This window comes from Lepidochelys olivacea (assembly GCF_965140295.1).
Source record: "Lepidochelys olivacea isolate rLepOli2 genome assembly, chromosome: 17".
Taxonomy (NCBI): Eukaryota; Metazoa; Chordata; order Testudines; family Cheloniidae; genus Lepidochelys; species Lepidochelys olivacea.
In genome coordinates, this window is record NC_140427.1 from 12943053 (window position 1) to 12966731 (window position 23679).

At 46.9% G+C, this 23679-nt stretch overlaps 1 protein-coding gene across 1 annotated transcript; it reads left to right on the forward strand.

The window, feature by feature from the left end:
- Window positions 1-1998: 1998 nt before the first annotated feature.
- On the forward strand, window positions 1999-22043 carry ASL (argininosuccinate lyase). Its single transcript, XM_084651351.1, has 17 exons — window positions 1999-2097; window positions 2333-2398; window positions 5433-5627; window positions 7444-7527; window positions 8159-8215; window positions 10040-10137; window positions 11061-11138; window positions 11963-12040; window positions 12769-12821; window positions 14274-14336; window positions 14993-15107; window positions 17427-17511; window positions 18643-18702; window positions 19667-19750; window positions 20180-20260; window positions 20796-20902; window positions 21803-22043. Exons 2-17 carry the CDS (start codon window positions 2387-2389, stop codon window positions 21951-21953), a joined length of 1401 nt encoding a protein of 466 aa, XP_084507477.1. The 5' UTR covers window positions 1999-2097; window positions 2333-2386; the 3' UTR covers window positions 21954-22043.
- Window positions 22044-23679: the final 1636 nt, after the last annotated feature.

Sequence of the window (23679 nt, forward strand, 5' to 3'; positions counted from 1 at the left end):
GTTTTGCCAACACAACAGCTGCCCCCCACCCCCAGGCCCAAAATAAGGAAAACAACTCCCCAAAGTGAGAGGAGGAGGAGAGGAAAGGAGAGGGGGAAAGAAGGGAACTGGAAAAGGGGAGTAAATAGTGGGATAGAAACAAGAGGGGATGAATGGAAGGAGAGGCCAGACAACAGGAAAGGACCAATAAAGGAAAGAGAGAGATCCTAAATGTGCATAGAGGAAATGGAAAGAAGAAAGAACAAAATCACAAGGAAATAGATGAGAAAAAAATAATCTGAATAATCTGCTGAGGATCTAATGGCTAATTTCCCTAAGGATTAATTTGCACCATTTCTAGAGTCTCTCCAAAGTCTTGACCCTTCAGACTGAGATAAATATTGCATTATAATGTAACTAACAAACAATGCAAATCATAAAAAAGTCTCAGGCAAAAGATTAAAAGAATGAAACAGAAAGCAAAAGAAACGGAATTAAAAAAAAGAGAACACATTTGACTGTCTGGAGAGGGAAGGAGAAGAAAGCACCCCCCCTTGGCTGCTGCATTATTTAATATTTAAAGCCAAGTAATAGATTTGGGGGGGAGAGGGTGATTTCCTTGGCTTCCCCCTGCTCTGAAATGAGTGACTGAAGTCCTCAACCTCAGTTTTGAAAATGCAAATCGCAAAGCAAAATTTAAAAGTTGGCATCCAGGATCCCATTGCATATTTATAAAGGTCCATGCCAGCAGCAGCACTGGTATTTCAGGTTGCACAGTTTAGCATCCAAGGACCATTCAGTTGCGCCTCAGCTCTCCTAAAAAAGTCAAAACGCTAAAAAGAGCCACTCATCAAGAATAATTCCAGGTAATCAGCAAGACTTGGAACCTTGTAACTATTCCTGCAGTATCCGCAGGAAATGGGATTAATGGAATTGCAAACACAGAGATGGAAAAGACCTATTAAATCCCATATCAATCCCACCATCCTTGTTAGACCAATAGACAGACCAGACAGTTCCGGATTGATCCCTACCCGTAACAGGTATAGAATTGAATGCAGTTTGCAGGGGTATGTCTCCAGCTTGTGCAATTTTTTTTTAAATGCAGAAGATTTTAATCGACTACTAAATAACGAGCGGAGATGTCAAATGTCTGGCATTGAAACGAGCAGTGGTATTGCAGCCCTGGTGGTTCCAGCACAGTAAAGAGACAAGGTGGGTGAGGTAGGTATCACTCATCAGACCAACTTCTGTTTATCAGAGAGGCGAGCTTCCCAGCCACCCGGAGCTCTGCTTCTGGGGAAGCTCAAAAGCTTGTCTCTCTCACAGAAGCTGTTCCAATGAAAGATACCTCACCCACCTTGTCACTGACACCCTCGGTTAGGAAACCCTTGTGTTGCTCTCCATAAGGAATCATATGCCTTACAATTAGCGCCCTGGGAGGGTGTTTCCCCCAACATACATAATGGGGGAATGACAGGTTTCAGAGTAGCAGCCGTGTTAGTCTGTATTCGCAAAAAGAAAAGGAGGACTCGTGGCACCTTAGAGACTAACCAATTTATTTGAGCATACGAAAGCTTATGCTCAAATAAATTGGTTAGTCTCTAAGGTGCCACGAGTCCTCCTTTTCTTTATATAAGGGGGGGAAGTCTCTCCCCTGTACCTGGGGTGACCAGATGTCCCAATAAAGTCTTGATATTCAGGACTTTTTCTTATATAGGTGCCTATGACCCCCCCCCCCCATCCCCTGTTCTGATTTTTTCACACTTGCTATCTGGTCACTCTACCCGTACCCCATAGCCCCCCGAAAAGTAGCCTCCCTACAAACGAGATAGACTCGGGGTCAGCTCCGAGCACCGCTCTCACCCCCTCTGCTGAGCTCTGTCCCGTGTGAGCAAGGCAAGAGGCTGCCGCAGCAGCCAGAGCGAGCCTTGGAGGCGGACGGAGAAGGGAACAGCCAGGCAAGGGGAGGAGGGCGGGGATGGGAGGGAACCTCCGGGGCCTTTCCAGGCTCGGTCCCGCCCCGCCCCGCGAGGGGCGTGGAGCCCGGGTGGGCTGTAAAAGCAGCCGGGCCGGGGCTGGAGAGGCGAGCGGCGCGGGGGCTTTGCAGCAAAGCAGGTGAGCAGCAGAGGGGCGTTTCGGGGCCCCGCGGATCTGGCCCTGGGGCAGCAATGGCCTTGCGCCGCGTGTGAGCCGGCTCCGGCCCCGGCCGGGCGGCTCGCCTGCTTTTCTCGGTCCCGGCTGAGAGTAAATAGCGGAGGGCAACAAAGCCGGGGGTACCTGCCAGGCAGGAGCGGCAGACCTGCTGCACTGCCCGGCTGAGGGGAGGAACCGGTGTCTTCTTGTCTTGCAGGTTGCACGAGTTGCTGAGGTTTCCAGAGGCGAGAAGGGGGAAAACTCCTCCGTCATGGCATCCGAGGTGAGTGTGAGCTTGGATGTATCATCAGGAGCTGCCGCCTGATCATCAGTGTCCCTGTCAGGGGAGCTGCTCCAGACCCCAAGTAAATGCTTTTGGAGGGAGTTGGCGTCAAAAAAATGTTGCAGCCCTCCATTTGCTGGAGGGTTTCTTCCCATGACAAGGGCAGTTTTTGTAGGGGGCTGTCGCTCTTGGGACACCCACTTGTAGAGTTGCTGGCCCGAGCCGCTTCTCCAGGCAAAGGCTCCATTGTCGGCACTTGCCCCAGTGAGCAAAATCCGACCCGCTCCCATAGCGGCTCCTGCTTCAGAAATTGCTCTCGCAGTCTTCTTGGCCTTATCTGCTATTGCGCACAGTTGCTGTTGATATTCTAATAAGCGTCCCGCACCTGTCAAAAATTTGCTAGCCTGGCTGTTTCCATTGTTGGGCCAAAGGTAGCAAATTTTGACTAGGAGTGAAGCCTGTACGAAATATATTATGAAATTCTGTGACCTCTAAAAGATGAGAGAAACTGTTTGCATGTTCACAGCTAGACTTTTTTTTAATCACTTGTAGTAAAGGTTCAGTTACCTCAATTTTCTGCTTATACCTGAATTAATATGGGGAGAACCTGAAACAAATCACGTAGATATATCTTTGCCCATTCCCCAGTCCCAATGCTGCTATGTTCTGGTGTCGATCTCCAGATTTCAGCCTCCTTCACTTGTCCTTAGTACAGAACTGATGAGGAAAAATCATATCTAAAGTTTTGCAGAGATCAGGCTGGGTAATTTTATTGGTTTGACAGGCAAAATGCCATTCACTTGAAACAGTAGAGGAAATCAATATGATGGCAACATGTAGGTGGTGGTGTAGCTGAGGCTGTGCAGAATTAGACTGACAATTTAGAAATAAAAAGGGCTGTATTGACAAAGCTGCCCTAAAAATATATATATATTTTTTTAAATCTCCAACTATAGGCCCTAATTCTACAGTCCTGGGGGCAAAATGCCTCAGGATTTCACTAAGTGTATTGCCCCCATAGGGACTGTGAGATAGGCTCCATGAACAATCTTTGTTCATTGGGGTTGGTAGATGTGTGGAAACAGTCCTCGGGGAAAGACTTGCTTAACAATGATCCCGCCAGTTGATGAAATAGTGGCACTGATTAACCTGTCCAGTCTTCTGCCAGAGAAGGTGACTGTGATTCATGGCCTGTAGAAGGGGAAATACATTAGATGGGCAAAAGTATCCATTTAACAACTTAAACCCTGCTACAGGTACTTCCTGTAAATGCTTCCCAATTGCTCCTCTCCGTCTGCTAATCTCTGCTTTGGAAATTTTCTTTTTGAATCTGTTAGGCCAAACCATGGCGTTTTTACACAAGCAGACATCCCATTTGACGTCAGTGGGAGTTGTGCCTGTGTAAGGACTTCAGGGATGTGTCCATCTGTGTAAACAAGTGACATGGGACCAAGTGACATGTTTGTTTGCTAATGAAGCAATGCCGTTGTACAAATGCATGGTGAAATAGGTCACACACAGGTTTATGCATCTGAGTGGCTTAAAGTGTGTTCACTTCAGAAAGGTGCCCAGAAAGAATATCGTAATGCCACACTCCAATGTCAAATTCATGCAATGGATTTACACCAGGGTAAACTGACCCATTTGAGTTACTCTGTAAATCCAGAGTAACTGCATTTAACAGACCAAAACCTGTCCCTAAAACTTAACCCACAGAGGCTTGATTCTCATGCCTCTTACACTGTGTTTATCCTGGTGTAACTCCACTGAAGTAAATGAAGTTATTCCTGATACACACCAGGATAAGTGAGGAGAGACTCTGGCACAATCTGAACTTAAAATACTTCATAATTTCATAAGTGCTTTTAATTGAGGTAACTTGTATCTGCCCACAGTACCCTCGCCATTAAAACCCCTCCCCTGCTTTTTATTCTTTGTTCAAAACAGTGGAAAAGTGCTAGTCTTTGCTATGTCCTTTGCTGACCAATTATTTTGCTCTAAAAGGATGTCAGGGGCTTTCAACTGCTTTAAAAGAGAGTCAATGCTGGTTGTGTGTCACATGTCCTTTTACTTATTTTGAAATATTAGGCCATAAAAATGCTATACTTGTGTTGGGGGCAAAGTACAATTGGTTAGCCCATGATCCAGCCGTAATGGCTCAGTAGCTAGACACTAATGACAAAGACAAACTGCACATCTCTGGAACAGCATGCAAGAGTCCTGGCATTCTGAATATTACGTCAGCCTTTTTCTAATCTGTGCTCTTATGATGACTCAAAGGCTGGATTGCTTATTATATGAGCATGGGCCACATTCTGCTCTTAGATGAATACTGGCAGTTCCCATTCACTGAGATTCAGAAGTGATGTATAATTATTTGCATTATGGTAGTGCCTAGGACCCCACTGTGCTACGTGTCAACACAGAACAAAAAGATAACCCCTTTCCCAAGAAGTTTACAATCTAAATAAAAGACAAGAGACAACAGGTGGCTACAGAGAGATGGAGGGGGGAACACAGGGAAACAATGGGCAGCATGGTAGGCTGTGACCTTAGGACACCAGCCGCCGAACTGTAGTCAAGTTTTTTTTTTGTAGGTGATTACAAACAGGTAAGCATGCCTAAGGGAGACTGACTCCAGATAAGGGTCTGGGAGAGCGAGATGTAACGGGAGAAGCTGTGGACAGGAGGGTTTCAATGTACAAGTTTAAAGCAGGGCCTCCTTGCTCCCTTTTTGTCCTAGCCTCTCTCTGCACAGGTTACAGCAGCGTAAACTAGCTTACAGCACCTTTGACATTACCGCCAAAGTTGGCCTGTTGACGTCAATGGAAGTTAGTGTAACTGGCCAAATTAATTGACAGAGTTGTACTCACCTACACCAGGTCTCAATTTGTTCCTTCTATTCTGGTAGACTCAGGGATGCTGTCCCACAGAATTAATACTCATCCCAAAGAGTGTTTCTTTGAAGGTTCTTTCAGATTTATCAGTATGTCCTTTTAAGCTGCATTTTTTTTTTAAACTTCCTTTTCCACAGGGGGATAAACTTTGGGGAGGAAGATTCGTAGGAGGCACTGATCCCATCATGGAGATTCTCAACTCTTCCATGGCTTCCGACCAGCGGTTGTCAGAAGTTGACATTCGAGGAAGCATGGCTTATGCCAAGGCTTTGGAGAAGTCTGGGATTCTAACCAAGGGTGATTTGGAGAAGATGCTGAGTGGATTAGAAAAGGTATGTATTTGCTTGAGCACAGACTGTGGTAAAAGGTTGTCAGTCATTGCCACAGGTACCCAGCCTGACTTGAAGCTTTAACCACTGCTACTTGGCTGTTGATTTTCCTCTTTTCAGGTAGTCTGCATTGTAATCTTTCTTAGTCCTGATTCAAGAAAACATTTAAGCCCATGTTTAAGTCCCATTGTTTAAAAGTGGGTACATTACATGCTTCCCTGAAGAGGGATGGTGTCTTTGATTATGAAGTTGGGGATCCAGCATCTGTCCTGACCCTTGGCTTATCTCTGCTTCCCATTCAGTTGTATGCACTCTAGCCCACGTTGTGCTTAGGCTGCTCCATGCCACCAAACGGTTGCCTGGTGGAGATTTCCCATTTTAGTGTCTCCGTTCCTGCAAGCAGAAACGCTTAATCAAGTACAACAAATCTGTAATCCCACTCCATGCCCCTGCCATTTCTGACTCTGAAAGACTTGTCGTTTCTGTCTATAGCATAGCATCACAATATCTGAAGGTATTACAAAGGGGAATGATTTCCCAAAGAGGCAACTCTTGGTCATGACTCTATCCTTTATTTGCTCTTCACCTCAAAAAGAGGAGGGGTTTTTGTTTTACTGACTTCTGTAGTATACCTGTACCACTTTTGTTTTTTGGGAAATGGCAGTGTAGGTCTTGGGACTACTTGGATATATTTAGAACTATTGATCCCTGGAATCCTGAAGAGTAACACAGTCTAATGGCATGAACCCAGGACAGGGACCCAGGAACTCTAGTTCTAATGTTTTCTGACATTGGCTTGCTCTTGTGGCCTTTGGAAAACTCACAATCTCTCAACCCTCATTTTCTCCCCATCTGTGAATGACTAGCATTGTGTGTGGAAAGATAAGAGCCCGTGTGTAGAGACAGTCCCATATTTAAGATCAACAGCCTCAGTGGCATCTGTTTAAGATTTACTTAGACCTAGAAGAAACAGAACCCTGTGCTTAATATAATAAATGTTGTCTGGTAGCCTGTGACCCCAGGTAATGTGGCAGGAATGTGCGTTCTGAAAGTCTTCTACAAATGTTATTAATGGCCATTATAGAAGCTGGGACACCCTGCTGAGGTGCATTCAGTGCAAACCCCCTTCCCAGAGCAAGCAGTACTCAGGAATTGTTTCAATAGAAATTGGGAATGTTCTCTTTGAGCTGACGCACAGGATGCTCATGTGTCTGGCTGTCTGAATTCACCATATTGTATAGGGGTGAAGAGAAAAGTCAGCCGATAAGCCAGGGGAATGCATCTCTGTTAAGCCACTGTTGCTGCTTACACACTGTGAATAATGGGGAATCTATACAGTGTTTACGGATGAAAATGGTGGTGGTTTGTATTACTGGTTGCCTTTTCAACTCACTTTGTCAAGTACACTTTTAACCTCCTGTGTCAAAGGTTAGTAGCTAGAGGTGGAAAAACCAATTCATGGAGTGCATCCATCAGAAAGTGCAACAACACCTATTCCTGCACACTGAAGGAGGGTGTGGCACTGATCTGATGCAATTTTAATGAGACTTAAAATGTATTTCTAATCCGATAGGAAGAGTCTCTTAATAATGCTTTGCACTTTTTAGTTCCTCATTTTGATCTCTTGTGTACCATTGTGTAAATTCAGTGATTTCAGTCAAGTTATTTGATTGCACCAGTTTGAGATCAGGATGAGGCCCCAATTACTAGATCTCAGGATCGCAAAACCTTTTACAAACCTGACTGAATCAAGCCTCCAACACCCTTACACAGTAAAGAATCGTCGTTAACCACTGCCTGGTGTCTCTTGCTGATGTAGATTTCTGAAGAATGGTCCAGGGGAGCCTTTGTGGTGAACAAAAGTGACGAGGATATCCACACTGCCAACGAACGCAGACTAAAGGTGCAGTTCCTCTAATTTCCTCATAACTTCCAGGTCATGCCTCTGATCAGTCCAGCAGTAGTAAAATAAGTCTTCTCCCCTTAAATACTTTGATCTAAGTGTTTCCTTTTAGGCTACAGCCCTGTTGAGAGAATTAAAAATATGTTGCAATGACAAAACTCTTATTTATACATTCGGTGGCGTATATTTTTTTCCATCTTATTTTGTATTCAGAGTGAGAGGAGGCTGTCCCAAAATATTACTAGGAGGAGACTTGGCCAGACCTGGCCCAAAGCAACCTTGGGCCGTGATCCTACCGACCGTTATGAATGTTAGTATGTTAAGCATGCGGTTATTAGTTACTACTGAATATGTATCGTCTGGTGGCACCTAAAGGCCCCAGTGGGGATTATTTGTATTGCAGTAGCATGTAGGGCCTCTGATCAGGGCCCCATTGTGGACCAAGCACAACACAAAATAACTGCCCTGAATTGTATGGCTTTGGTGTATTTGCTCGCATAAAGTTAAGCGTTTGCGTCAGAGTTTGTGAATCCAGCCCTTGTCTTTTAAGTGGAGGTGGGGTCTGCTTTCTCTGCAGTCCTTATAGTTCCCATACCGCTAACACTGATGAAAATTCTTCTGTCGCCCTCAGGAGCTGATTGGGGACGTAGCTGGGAAGTTGCACACCGGACGAAGCCGGAATGATCAAGTATGGCAAGAATTGCTTTTTATCATTCAGTACTTGCTTTTTTTCCTCCTCTATCAGATTTCCTTTTACCCCCTTTCCCTTTTCTTAATTGCCATCCACAACACGATCCCTTGGGACTTAGTCACTGCAGGTGCGCAGCTCATCTAGTGGCCCATGAGCGCTGGATGGACAGAATGAGCACAATTGCTGAGCAATAGTATTGGGTATGAACACAAATTGAACTCCATTTCTTTTGGCAAAGACACTGAAGCCAGACCCTTGCACAGCGTTCCTTTGGGACTCAATAGGAGCTCTGTGCAAACAAGAACCCGAGGCGCTTCAAGACTCTTTCAAACAAGTTGCAGCAGTTCCATGGCAGGTTGTGGTTTCCACCTGGACTGAACATCATTCCTATGTGAACTTAGTGGTCCAAAGCAAGGACAGAACTCGGGACTTAGTCCTGACCACTTGAGCTGAGATAGACCAGACTATGACTAGTACTGCAGCTATCTTCTGCATCCACTAAAGGGTGATCAGTTCGTGCACACTGGAGCAGGTTAGAGGTGCTACTAAACTGAAGGAATGGCATACATATGCACTGCTTTGGAAGGCTTCTAGCTCTCTGTTGAAGACTCTGGGATCTAATAGCTCTTAGAGAAACTTGCATTTTCCCAGCCAGGGGGTTGTGTTTGTGCAGAGAAGGGCAAAAATGCCCCCCCCCTTGTGTAACCACACTGTATGTTCTGTTTCCATTTCTGAGGGACTTTAGAATCCCAAGTCTAGCCCATAGTCATGGGGATCCTCCTCTATAGCTCACACACATATACTCCGGCAATTAAATGGGAGTTACTGAAGCTGTCGCTATGGTTAGGCGAACACCTGCAGTTAGTTTTTTACACTTCTGCTTTGACCGCTAGCAACCTTTTTTGTCCTTATTAATTTTATAGTCCCAGTATATTCCATTTTATCACCATTACTCAGCAATACTGACTCCTCATCCTTTTCAATTCAGAGCTTCAGAGGTTAGTCCAGGCTGCTGACTGTTGCAGTAATTTCATTTGGCAAGCAATATTCTTGATCTTAGGGACATTGAGATCTGATTTACTAAAATGTGCAGTCCATAACTTTTTCCCAGACTTTTTTCTCCATCCCCCACCTTCTAGTTTGTTTCCCTAGATAATTTTGTTTTTTACTTCTCTCTCTGGGCCTGATCCAGCACCCATTGAAATAATGTGATCTTTCCAATAGCTTCACTTCAGTGGATCTGGTCCTGTGTGTTTGAGCACGGAGTACAGGTTTCCTAGAAAAAGCTTGGGTTTATCTGTGAGCTTTTGGCCTCTGACAGGTAGATGGACCAAACCTCTAAGCTTTGGGCCGCTTGATGTTCTTTTGAGTCCCTTCATGCTTGTATTAGCTGATGTGATTATTTTCCCCCTCTGTTTGTCTTCTGCAGTGACTGGGACCTGATCCTAACATCAGTGGGAGTTACAGCCCCTTTAGGGAGCAGACCCTCTATTAAGGGAACCACTGATGGGGCCTGAGCCAAAGACCATTGAGGTTAACGGAAAAACTCCCATTGGCTTTGGATCAGGCCCCTGGAGAGCAAATTCAAATATAGTGAAACTCCCATTTAATAATGAATTAGATTGAAAGCCCTGAACTGTTTGAATGGCATCCGTAAGACACACTGAAGTTGTTTTTCCTATTGAAAATGTGTGTGTTGGGGGGAGGAATTGACTTTGTTATCCGGTTCCCCAAGCTGGCAAAAGTCAAATGATCTGGTGAGTATTGTTTGGTCACAATGTACATCATGCTCCATCTTGACTGACTGGGGATCTCTTGCAGGTTGTGACTGACTTGAGACTCTATATGCGAAATTCCTGCTCTGTCCTGTCTGCTCACCTGTTGCAGTTTATCAAGACTCTGGTGGAACGGGCTGCCGCGTAAGTCCTTATTTTTCCAAGCCCACACTAGGAAACAAAATGCTGTGGCCTCTCTTGGGGAAGCTGCTTGTGTGCTGTGATGTTAAAAATTCTGGGCCAGATCCTTAGCTAGTGTAAATCAGCAACACTCCGTTGAAGTCACCAATGTTCTTTCCATTCAACTCGTACAGTGTCCATGTGCAGTCAGGCAAAGTGCGTGCAGCTGATTGTCCGGGTAATATGGTTGGCCCCTTCTTTTCCCTTGGGGAATAGCTGGCCTGCTGCATGGAGACTTCCTCTTATCCCAGATGTATCCTGGCAACAAATCATGTTGAAGAGGCTAAAACTTAATTTTAATAAAGCAAAATCACACAGAGGCAGCTGGGACTGCTCACCCTTTCCAGATTGTAACTATTAAACTGTAATGAATTTAGCTGCTGACTAAACTACAGTGATCCAAACAATTTTTCATAGACTGAGCCTTCATTACAGGATATTTTAATGTCACAGATCTCTTCATAGCTAACAAATATGAGGATAAATAACTACTGTACAACAAAGGGTTGGCACTGCTCTAAACCAATAATGTTACAAAAACATCTTGAAAGCCTAGTGGACTATGCACTGGACTGGGAATTCCTGAGGTCTAATCCTGGCTCTGACATGTGGTTCATGGATTTAAGCCACAAGGGACCATAGTGATTATCCAGTCTGACCGTCTACGTAACACAGGTCAAAGAACCTCACCCAGATATTTCTGCATCAAGCCCATAGCTTCTGTTTGAGCTACTGCATCTTTCATTAAATTATTGTGTTCAGTGCTTCCTGGCTTATTGTGAGCCTCCAGCACATAATCTGCAGGTTGTTGGATTTGATTTGCTGGACTCCTTTGAACTGTAGATCAGCTGTCTCCCTTTTCTCCCTCCTCTTTCTTCTTATTGCAGAGAAACTGATGTGATCTTTCCTGGCTATACTCATCTGCAAAGAGCTCAGCCAATCAGGTGGAGCCACTTTTTACTCAGGTAACTATCCTCCGTAGGATCTGCTGTGACAGTTTGTCCTTGGGGACCAGTTTATTGACACCTATGTGTGCAGCCATGTCACACTGTAACATCAGCACATGGTGATGCTGCAGTGACCCCCAAAGCTAACCTAAGAAGCTGCTGTTTTTCCAGATGTCTGACTTGGGATGGGTAGCACACCAAACTTCACGCTACTAGGAGCCCTGTGCTGAGTTAACCTTCCTTAATGCTCTTCCTGGGTTGTGGGTGGCTTCAGAGAACAACCACAGGGGCTAAGTGCATAAAATCCAAAGCTTTCCCTGCACAAACACCAGACAGCCAAGCTCAGGAACTAAACTTAAAGTAGCTCATAGGCTCTGCCACAAAAGACCGTAGGACCAACCTAACCACCCCATTTTAATCTGCACTTAGTTTACCAGGGTTCTGAGCCCACAGTCTACTTTGAGTAAATCTGCTTTCTGCAAAATCATTGAGGGGGGGCCATGGAGACAGGTGCCCCCTTTTCGCACTTAGAGGTGATCCCTGTAGGCCAGAGTTATGGCTCACTGGAGAGGGCAGCATGGGGAAGCTTGCACAGCTGCTAGCTTTTCCATCGCTTCACTGACCAAGCATCCCTCACCATGGTATCTGGGTGCCATGCTCTCCATGCCCATGGTATCACAGGCTCTGTGACCCACTGATGAACAGGATTCTGGTCTCCAGGGTTGACAGCCTGGCACTCTTTACAACAGCTACATTCCACTTTAGAGAGGAAAATTTGAAACCAGCTTCTTTCCTACCCATCATCTTTTTCCCTTTTGTTCCCCCTCTCCCCCCCCCCCCAGTCATGCAGTTGCATTCACCCGCGATTCTGAGCGTCTGGGAGAAGTGAAGAGAAGGATCAATGTTTTGCCGTTGGGAAGGTAAAGCATTCAGTTGTTCTGCTTGTTCGTTGTGGTGGGGTAACACTTCTGTATCTTACAGAGAAAACACAGATGTGAGGGCTGGGGTCCTTCCGCTTAGTGAGCCCAATGTGAGCTGTATGTGCTGATGGAGGAGGTTGTTGAGCTCTGTTGTAAATAGCACAGATGGCAAAGCTTATAACCTTCTTGTGCTCCCCCCCCACCCACCCACCCACTTTTGATGCATTCCTTCGGACTACCCTAATCATTGGTATGCATCATCTAAGGCTCTGTCAACTTTGGAGGGATCTACTGTTAGCCTACCTGAGCGAACATGGACTGAGAGCACTCGGACTGCTAGTGCTTCTCAGGGTAATGTTGTACCTTCAGCCCAAGGCCCCCTGGGTGGCAGATATCTGAGACATGGTTGTCTGGATTTGTAGAAGAGATCTCCAGTATCTATAGGCTCTTCTCTTGGGTACAGGATCCTGCCCTAAACACTTCAAAATAGAAACCATGCCTTAGTCACAGGGGTTGACTTTGGCCAGGAGCTAACAAAACCTACTACAGCTGCCCACACATGGTGCACGATGGCTGCTTTTTCTACTGCGCTGCCCAGGTATCACCAGTCTTAAGACTGGCTTCCCTCGCCGCTTTCTGTAACTGGATTTATGTTGTGGATGCTACTGCAGGTTTGTGAGTGTAAGAAGTGCAGTGCGTCATGCATGAGGTTTCTTTCTACCTTGCAGCGGTGCTGTAGCTGGCAACCCACTGGGTATCGATCGAGAGTTTCTGCGTAAAGGTAAAGTGTCTTTCCATTCACAGAACTGAGTGAGTGACAAGTCTGGGGATGGTAACAGATTGACTGCTGTATCATAGACTAGATCAGTTAAGCAAAACGCTGACTTTTATAGGTACTACACCCTTTTCATGAGGCTGGTAGGGGAATAAAGCTCTCATCAGCCAAATGAATTTAATGTACATTGAGGAAACAGGACAGGGGTTGGGGATGAGGGGTTTGGGTGGGTGTTCTAGCAGGAGGGTGTTCTAGGCTGGGACCGAGGGGTTGGGCAGGATGGCTTGGGGTGCAGGCTGCAGACCTCCAAGCAGCTCCCAGAAGTAGCAGCATGTCCCCTCTCCGGCTCCTATGCCGAGGCATGGCCAGGCAGTTCCCAGCCAATGGGAGCTGTGGGACCTCGTTTGGGGTGGGGGCGGGGGCAGCGTGTGGAGCTCCCTGGCTGCCCCTACACATAGGAGCCAGAGCAGGGACGTGCTGCTGCTTCCAGGAGCCGCACAGAGTGGCCCCCAACTCTGCTCCCCAGCTGGCATGCTGAAGCAGGGCAAGCCCCAGACCCCACTCCCCAGCAGGAGCTCGAGGGCCAGATTAAAAAGGCTAGCGGGCTGGATCTGGCCTGCAGGCCATAGTTTGCCCACCCCCGCTATAGAGGGTCTTCACCCAACTTCCTCTTGCTATGCTTTCTCCTTCTCCCCCACAGTAGAAGAGGAAAGATAGCTAGTTCCCTGCCCCCAACACTTTCTCTAGCATGCTTAAGAGAAGCCCTAGTAGTGGGGCATTTTGCTACAGCAGCCACTGGCAGGGAATACTCCTCTTTGCGTCTGCCTAAGATGAAGCACAGGTAGAAAGATGCTGATCCATGCACTGTGACAGCAGTAGACCCCAGAGGCCTTGTTAAAGTCAAAACCATCCATCAAAGACGAGGCAGTACATCCCTGAGTTTTGTGGGTCCCTGGAGCAGACTCTGGTTGGAAATGGAGTACTCTGGAGCCATCTGTGATAGCCATTAAACCAGGTATTCCAACTCCACTGTCTAGATATGTTGCAATATCTTGCCATGCTGCTTGGAAAATAACTGGCACTAGAAGGCTTGGTCCAAAGCCCACTGAAATCAATGGGCAGACTCCCATCAACTGCACTGTGCTTTGCTTAGGGGTCATAGTCCTTCTCTTGTGATAAATGTGCTCTCTGAAGTGAGATGAGATTACAAATATTTGGTGCTCCAGTGCCTGCAAGAGGAACACCGTAGCAGAGCTGATCAGCTACCGTTGCCTTGAAAGTCTAGGGCTAATAATTCAGGCCCTGATTCATCACCACTCTTAAGCGTGTGTAGCAATGGTGCTATTCCTGCTGAGAGTTGAAGTACATGCTTGGGTAGCCTGGTGAAGCCAGGCTTCAGAGCTCAAATAATAGCCAGCAGTATGACCCTGTGTACGTGTGTTTGTTTTTAAATTGCAGAACTTGACTTTGCTTCCATCAGCCTGAACAGCATGGACGCAACTAGTGAGCGAGACTTCGTGGGTAGGTGCAACTTTATCACTTTTTTATTTTCCCCTCTCCCTGAATGCTTACCAGTAACCTGCTTCTCTGAGATTCTTCCCAGTAAATTTATCAAGAGGGAGAAAATCTCAGATGTGGTATTTCCCACCCCCGCACACCCACACTTCCTGGTGGGGAAGACTTGAGCTCTTAACCTGGCAATAAATACTACATATGAATAGCTGCTGTTATATTTGTGACCAGAAGTTGGGACCCCAGGGTCCTGATCCTCAGCTAGCATAAATCTGCAGAGCTCCTTTGACTCCAGGGCTATGTTGATTTAGCTATGCTGAGGATATTGCCCCTCAAGAGGAGTTCAGTCCCTCATGGTCAAACTCCCAATGCCATGTGCTAAGGAGATGGAGTCACCATTAATTTGAAACTATCAGGGCTTTGTGCAACAACCCAAGTGATGGACCTTCCACAAATCTAATAGATCTCAGGCAAAAGCTTCGAAGGTGACTTAGGAGCCTTAGTCCCATTGACATCCATGAGTCTCTGGCTCCTATGTCACACTTGAATTTTACCTCAAATGTTCACTGCCTGAATTTTCCTGCAGCTAAATTACAACTTTGACTAGCAAAATGGCAGCCAAAACAAGACCTTCATATGCTCTTTACTGTCATCCTTCTCTACAGTGGAGTTTCTCTTCTTCGCCTCCTTGTTAATGATTCACCTAAGTAAGATGGCTGAAGATCTCATCATCTATAGTACAAAGGAATTTGGCTTTGTGACCCTCTCTGATGCCTACAGGTAACTCTCTAGGGCTTATTGCAGGTTGTGGGGGGATGGGACTATTTCCCACATTCAAAATAAAAGGTATTGTGAATGAATATGAATTGTATTAAAGGCTTGAATACAACAGGGGATCGTGGAGGGAAAAGACCCCAAAACCTCAATCAAGCCAGTTGCTATAAATCTGCATTGCTCGCACCCTGCACTGGGATCAGGAGGGAGAGGAGTCTAGCTCCCCTCAGAGTGGGCTGCTAGGACAGAGGGGGGGTCTTGGTGGCTGGCAGTCACATACTTGGACTTCAGAGATCATCTCCCCGACCCAACGGAGCATGCTTCCAGCACCTGTTTTTCTGCACCCTCTTTTCAACCCACTAGTATCGGTAGCACTGCAGAGCTGCATGTGTCCTGCCCCTGTCACCACAGCATAGGGTTGGGTGGTTTGGGGAGGCAGGGATGGGCACTATAGATATATTTGCCATATCCTAATGACAGGCTTGGCACTGAGCTGGGACTCTTCTCGATCAGGTGTGAAGAGAGAAAATTAAAATGTACTCCAATGTGGAGCTTCCTGCTTGCAAAGTCCTGTCAGATGCCCAGTAACAGCATGTGTTTGAGCGGTCTCTTATCATTCACTTCTGCACCCAGACAAATATTCCCTGTTAACCGGATTTTTCCTTCGGGTGCAGGGAGACCTGGTTACTTGTGTGACTAGTTCCATTTTGGAACAAATTGCTGCTGGGAGAGGGGCTGTGGATTCTACTCCCTCCTTGCCCTTGCCACTAGGAAAAATCACTCAGCCTCTTTGCCTCAGTTTGCCTGCCTGTAAGATGGGTATGGTAAAGGGACTTCCCTGCTTCACAAAAATATAATGAAAATGAAGACTAGAGTGTCAGACAGTAGGAGCTTTATAAGCGTACATATTACTAAAAAATATTTTGACTCTGATCCCTGTAAAGGCCAGATCCTGTAGCCCTACTCTGCTGAATCTTCTGTCATACTCACTGGGCATTTTGCCTGAGTAAACACTTGTGGAATCAGGCTGTAAATGAGAAGCCAGGAATAAAAAACCTCCTAGGCTGGGAGTTCCTGTAAAAAGGGCCTTTCCTTAAAACAGACTTGTTTTGCAATCCTTCTAGATTTCCTGTTACTAGTCTCATGTCTCACTCTGACAGAGTTACCAAGCCACAATTTGTTAGTATATCCTGGTACAAGAAAGACCACACCCTTAGGGGACTGGGCTCCCTTCAGTATATGTACATAGCTGTTGAATAAGACAGCTAAGATCTTTCCATCTAGACAGAGCTAAACCCAGAGGAGCTTTGATACTGGCTCAGGAGCAGGGATGCATGATAGCTGTAGATAAGATGCACCTCAAATATACCTGCAGGCATCCCTGCCCTCTTCCCATGAAACAATCTGGCACATGTAGGCTGCGTTAGGGGAGAAACAGCACATCTCAGGGATCTGAGAGACCCAGAGAAATGTGATATTTTGCATCTTATTTAAAGCCTTCATTAGACAGACACAGCATCACGCTACCCCAGCAGCACTTTAACGTGCAGGGGCTCTGATTCTGCTCTCAGCTGTGCTGGCTTAAATCCAGCCTCGTTCCATTAAAGTGCAGCTACCACAGTGTCAAAGTGGCAGACTCCACTCCTGGCTTGTTTAAGCGAACTAAGCTGAGGAGGCTGCAGAGCAATAGCACGCGGCTCCAGTCCACAAAGGATCAAATTCAGCCTTGGTGTAACCCCACTGAAGTCAATGGAGTTTGCAGGGATTCGTGTGGCCCCATGTGTCTAAGGCCATGTAAAGGAACTGGCATTTCCTTCAACTGTGGCTCTCTGTGTGCTGAATTCCACCCAGTGACCCCAGCGTGGTATCTTACTATGAGTTACCCTAGTCTCCTTTAACATCCCAATGCAGCATTTCCCAAAGTGTGGGATTGGGGGCTGCAAAGGACTAGCGAGCAGGGCAAGGAGCCATTCTCTGACCCCCTGCTAACATGCCAGAGTTCACATGGGGTGGTGCAATGGGTTTAGTAGTCCTGACATTTTCTGGAAAATTCCTGAAATCCACTTTCCACAGTTTGGGAACCCCTGCCCATACTGTGTGTGTCAAGAGGAAATTAGCCCCACTGTTCATCATGAATGCTGGAGAGCACCAGCTATTTCCTGCCACATGCAGTTAGACTGTACATGGTGGTGGCAGGTGTAGCTTCCCTGGGCCCCCAGGGGTCTGCTGTAGTGCAGTGTTAGGAGTCCCCGTGAACTTTCCCGTCTTGCTCTCCCTACAGAAAGGGATCTCGCCAGTCTAATGTGCTCAGTGTTTTGTTTTCAGCACAGGGAGTAGCTTGATGCCTCAGAAGAAGAATCCAGACAGTCTGGAGCTGATCCGCAGCAAGGCTGGACGTGTATTTGGAAGGGTGAGTCTGCAAGGGGAGGAGATGTCGGAGCACTAGGGTTTATCCCCAGTTAGTGTAGCTGGGAGAGAAACTTAAATCCCACCTGTCATACTCTGGTTCTCTTCCTGAATCTGGGGGAGCCACTGGGCAAGTCAGAGGCCAGACCTGAAAAGATTGGCTTGGCTTTTGTTTGTAGCATGAGACGCCTCGGGCCTGATGGCTCAGAGGTGCTGACCACCCACAATTCCAGCTCACGTCAGTAGGAACAGATGGTGAAAACTAAGATCAAAGGTGTGCCAGAGTTTGGGGCACCCAAAGTCAGAGGCCACATTAACAATTAGGCCCTAACTTCCCCTATATATCTGTTTCCTCACTGTCACCGGGAGATAATAGGGTGTCCCCACTGTTGCACTGTATTTTGATCTTCTCTGTTGGAAGATGCTGTGTACATACACAGTGTTGTTAGTCATTACACCTGCCAACCCTCCGAGCATGCTACTAGACAAAGTAGAATATAATCCCTAGGAAAGATTGTACCACAAGGCTACAGACAGCAGGCAAAGCACACCTGCCGGGCTGTATCCCAGCTACATACCACAACTTGGCACTGATGGGAGTTAGATCGGTCAAACAGGACAACATGGATGACCAGCAGCAAAACCCTTACAAAACACACAGCACTACTTGAAGCAATGGCACAAGGTGGCCACCAAGTATTACAAGTAACACCACCAAGAGGCCAAGTCTTGCCAGTGGAGGAAAGTCCATCAACTGTGTACAACAGGCATAAGAAGGTGCATGTCTGCTATACATTTGATAACCATCTACAGAATCCTCTAACTGCAGTGGAACTCTGAGAATGGTCCATTTGGGGTGGGGGGGGCTGGTCTGCCAGTAGGTGTTTGCTTTGGTTAAGGTTTAAAAAAAATCTGGCAAATTATGGACTTCACTAGGAATAGGATCAGCCCTTTGAGAGTCTTCCCACTGACTTCAGTGGGCCCTGGATCAGGCTTTAAATGAGCAATGTCTGGTGTACCAAACTCTGGCCAGAGGATGCAGCCTTGGTTTTGTAGCTCTGCTGAGTGAAAGGGTTTAAAATTCCTTGCTATTCTTGTTTTAAGCCAAGTACCATAAACTTCCCCTTCTCTGCAGTGTTCTGGAATGATGATGATTCTCAAAGGACTCCCAAGCACCTACAACAAGGACTTGCAGGTAAACCCTCGTTCTCATTCCATTTCTCTGCATAGACACAACAGAACACACTCCCTCCAAAATCCATTAATACCTACACACTGCACATGACCTGCTTGGTACATGGCTGTTACGTATTCAGAGATGAGGGGGGTTTAAAGACTGCAGTTTGTATTTGAGTCGCTCCAATCCTAATGATTGGATATGGAACAAGAGACAATTGAGAATTTTAAGGCTACAGAGCTAGATGCTCAGCTAGTGTCAATCCAGTATATTGATTTCAATGCAGCTATGCCCATTTACACCAGCTGCGGATCTGGCTCAGGTTCTGGATGGCTTGGAGGGCTGATAATAGGACATAGCTTTATTGCCAGATTTTCTGGTTCAAATCTGGCCCAGAGTGACTGCAATCAAGGGTCTCTATCCTCTGATAACTGTTAGCTGAGCTACATTAAGGGAGTTGGTGAGGTTGCCATCCAGTTGCTACCTGGAAAGTTTCTGCATCACAAACAGCACCAAGGGTGGGTGTCTCCAGCCAAGAGCTGAGTGGGTGTGGGGAATGAGCTACTCCTGTGCCCCTAGCAATAACCACTCCAGAGCACGTGGCAGAGAGCTGCATGGAGAAAGCTTGCACTGATGCTGTGTTTGATACAGGCCTTCGCTCTCTTGGGCTGGCAGTCTGGCACCTTTCACTAGCACAAAGGTTCATTTAAGAACAATCTACAGTGTAGTCAGCCCCCCGCTGAATTGCTATTGTTAGAATGTCTTCAGCTGGGCACGAGACCGCACAGGGAAAGAAGGCTGTCATCATGCCCAAAGCTCCATGGGCTGGCAGTTCCTCCAAGTGTGGTTATTTCCACTCGTGTATGGAGACTGAATGTGTTTGGTCAGCACGGACATTGCATCCACTCACCAAGCTGCTGCTGCTTTCTGCTTTGTCCACTGCACTAGGCTGACTGGGGTTTTTATTTTTGTTAACAAATAGGAAGACAAGGAAGCAGTGTTCGATGTTATCGATACTCTGAGTTCTGTGCTACAGGTGGCAACTGGAGTCATTTCCACTCTCCAGGTAAGACTAACTTTTTACTACTGTGTTTTGGGTCTGATTCTGCGCTTGCGCACCGCTGTGTAAATCAGGAGTAACTCCATCCAAGTCAAGAGTCTCGCTGGTAAAAAGTGATCCAAATTGGGCCCACAAGTTGAAACTTATCTCCCTGACGTTCTCATATGCAGACCCCTCGAATGGGGGGTTGTATAGAGGAGAGAGTCTCAGCTGAAGCCTTTGTCCCTCCCAGTAGTTTAAAATGCAGGATCTGGATCATCCGCTGTAGTAAAACGAAAGGCAGGGAGTAAATGTTTTCAGCTGGTGGGTTGTGTTTTACAGTGAGGCCTTTCAAAAGCCAGGCCTCTCCTTGTGATCTTGAAATCTCTTGTGTGAGGACTTGTCAGTGACCTGTGAGTAGCTGTTTATTTCTGCTTGTGGTCCTCCCTTCTGCAGATCCATAAGGAGAACATGGAGAAAGCTTTGAGCCCTGACATGCTGGCTACTGACTTAGCCCTCTACTTGGTTCGTAAAGGAGTAAGTATTGAGGAAATCCTAATGGAAAGCATGATAGAGGGTTTCGAAGCCACAAACACTCATGGCGGGTGTGTCTCAGCTTGAGAGTGCAAATATGATTGGGCTCAATTCTCCTCTGGACAACATCCCTTGACATCAATGCACAGTAGGAATGTTAAGCTATTCCATTTTGTGCCAACAGCTGGATATGTCTGAGAAAGGGGTCACTCTCCTTTCCCTGTGAGGCACCTAGTTATGTCATGTTGGATCTCCAGCTGATGCTCAGTTTGTGCCCTGAGCCAGCAGGACTGAAAGCCCTTTTGAATGTATCCCTAGTAGTAACTGTTGCATCATGGCCTGGCAGACATTTTTGCAGATAGTGTTTCCCTGTGTAACATGCACACCCTGTATCCCAGAAAACCCCGCCTCTGACATCACTGGGACTGTTGCATCACCTTGTAAAACAAGGGCCACAGTTACTTAAGTGTTCACACACTCTTTGGTCCTGGACCATAGTCGCTTGCTCACTTTTTGTTGTTTGTACTTCTAACTGCAGATGCCATTCAGACAAGCCCATGCTGTGTCCGGGAAGGTTGTCCACCTAGCCGAGACAAAGGGCATCTCCATTAATCAGCTCAGTGTGGAGGACATGAAGAGCATTAGGTTTGTATTCCTTAACTTAGCTTTCAAAGGCCATTTGTTAAGGTCCTCACAACTTGTCCCCTTGTTGTACAACTCCCACAACATCTCACCTGGGCACAACTCAATCTCAAGCCCTTCTGGGCTGAATTACCATGTGCTATTGAGGTTTACATGTGGACAGTGTGCCCTAAAACAATGCCTGTGTGACAAGGGGGTCACCCCCTTTACCCATGGGGAGGTGCCTTTCAGCTGGAGCCAGGCATGGACAGGGAGATTTGTGCTTAGCTGGGGAGGGGAACAGACACTGCAGCATTTCTCACCAAAGCACTATCCACTTCTCCGTGGAGTAACTAGAAAGTGATTTTTATTTGTCAAACTTTTCGTTGATGTTAATATCAGCTTCTGTAACTGATGGTGTGTGACTATGCAGTGGATTCCCTGAAGCAGGGTGGATTGAGTCTCTCCACTGACTAGAGTAGGATTTGGAGCCGGCCCTAGGTTCCAGATCCTTCAACGGGAGTTAGCCTCAAAGATATTTAGGTACCTATGGGCTTAAATGTCTTGCCGATTTAGACACTCTACAGTGCTAACTCATGTGACCATTTCTAAAAACTGAAGGCCTGGTTCTCCACAGTCTTGCCCCTACCTTGTCACTGGCATCTCTGCAGAGCAGGTGTATAACACTGCCCTTCTGATCGGGTAGCACTCACTGTGCGCAGGCGTAACTGACAACACAAGGTGCAAGGCATGGCAGGAGGCCTTGGGAATTTTGGCCTTCACTTCAGTGGGAGTGAGCTCCATAACCCAGGCAGTTATTGAAGCATGGTGTAGCCGGCTTGCAAAGCAAAATCCATTCAGCCTGTAGGACAGACCCCAGGGTGGAGCTCTCCACTGACGCATGGCCTCATTTTGCCTCCCCAGCCCCCTGTTCGGCACCGACGTGTCTCAAGTGTGGGATTACGCCAACAGCGTGGAGCAGTACACCACGCCAGGGGGCACGTCCAAGAGCAGTGTGATGGTGCAGATCGAGCAGCTGAGGGAGCTTCTGAAGAGACAGAAAGATCTGTTTTGAGCATGGGGAAACCATCCCATTCGTGTGAGTTTCTGCTTATCACATGACTCCCGAGTTAATAAACCTGGGTGTATTGTCTTTCACTGAAAACCCTGCATGCCTGCCGTGTCTTTCTTCCCCAGGAAAACCCCAGCAGGGCTTTTTCAGCTATCACGAGCACTGGCTGGGCAAGAGCTCTAAAGAACAGAAAGCCCACCCTGACCTGAGCAAGCCTAGGTAGGGGAGTTGCAGGCTTGGTCCCCAGAGGTTCTAGAAGGATTTTACAGCAAAATCATTCAAGTTTAATAGCAGTAGGAAAAAGACCTTGGGAATGCAGGGGTAATGGGCACAGCACAAAGAGGAATCAAGGAACATCAAAGGGGCTATCCAGCATATTAAGGGGAAGTCAAGTCACATTAAGAGGAGTAGGGGTGGTTTTCCTTTGCACATGCCTCTATCTCCTCCAGGGTATCATATCCCCTGGCTGTGTGTCCCAATCAGGTGATGAGGGGAAGGTTTTCCACTTCCCAAACATCTGTGTTGCCTCTTCCTGACCAGGGGTTGTGCAGCCTAAAGACATTCTCCCATGGAACATGAATTGTCAATTGAAAATGGCTGTGTCTTACTCAGATCCAGGGTCTGGCTCTGGTACACCATTAAGCTAAAGATGCACTTTCAGATGTTGTTTACAACACACACACAAGTCTCTGTGGGGAAGCGAAGGCCACACTGTTCTCTGGGGTGGACCCCTACTCTATTGGGAGCAGAGTTCTTACAAGTATTCATTAATGGTTGGATTCCACTAATCATTTACCAGCCTCCTTTGGAAGACAGGAACTTCCCAAACAAAGGGGAAGGGGGCGGGGGTCCTGAAGTGAAACACTTCAGGAAAGATACTGCAGCATGGTTGTGTCTTGAAGATATTTATAGAGTTCACTAGCAACTGCATAGGTGGGACACACAAGAGTGCAGTCACCTTGGGTGGAACACAAGTGCACACTACACAAACATACTAGGGAGGGGAGCAGAGGACTAACTGCTCCATCTGTAAGGATGGGCAATTTTAGTTCAACAAAAGACCAGCTTGGAACGTGAGCCAAACCAAAGGGCAAGCATGAGGCTGTTTAGAATGAGACAGCAACAGGCTGGCCCGGACTACTAATGCTGGCATCTCAGTGCAGGGCCAGTGGCTCATTACCGACCCAGAGAGAGAACCCCCATAAGGACCTGTACCAGCGAGGTATGCCCACAAGCCACCCTGCTTAGTGCAGGGGATCTGACCAGAACACAGCTTAAGCTGGCATAGCTGCAACCATCACAGTTACATCAATGTTGGGGTAGAAACAAGCCACTTTCACGCTATGTAAGACATCTAAGTTAATGCGCTTTCCAAATGGGAGGGGAGGCTCAGCCATGAAAAATAATCCCCCATTTCCCAAGAGTCAAGACTTTCCTTTCTCTGGTACTAGGGTGGACCCATTGCCCTAACATAAAAAGGTGCAATTCAGAATCACGCAACCCTGACCTTGTTTGCACCGGTCACATGCTCAGTTTCCATATTTTAGGACACAGAGCTCGCTCAGTTCTGGCTAGCTAGCTGGCAGAGGGAAAGCAATGTCTCTGCACAAGTGGAGCCTTAGATGAAAAGGGCATGAAATAAGATGGATGCACAAAACCAACCAGGTCAAAAAGGAGTGTCACCTCCTGGCCTTCAGTGTGCGTGTGTTATGGGTTGCAGAGCCAGCCC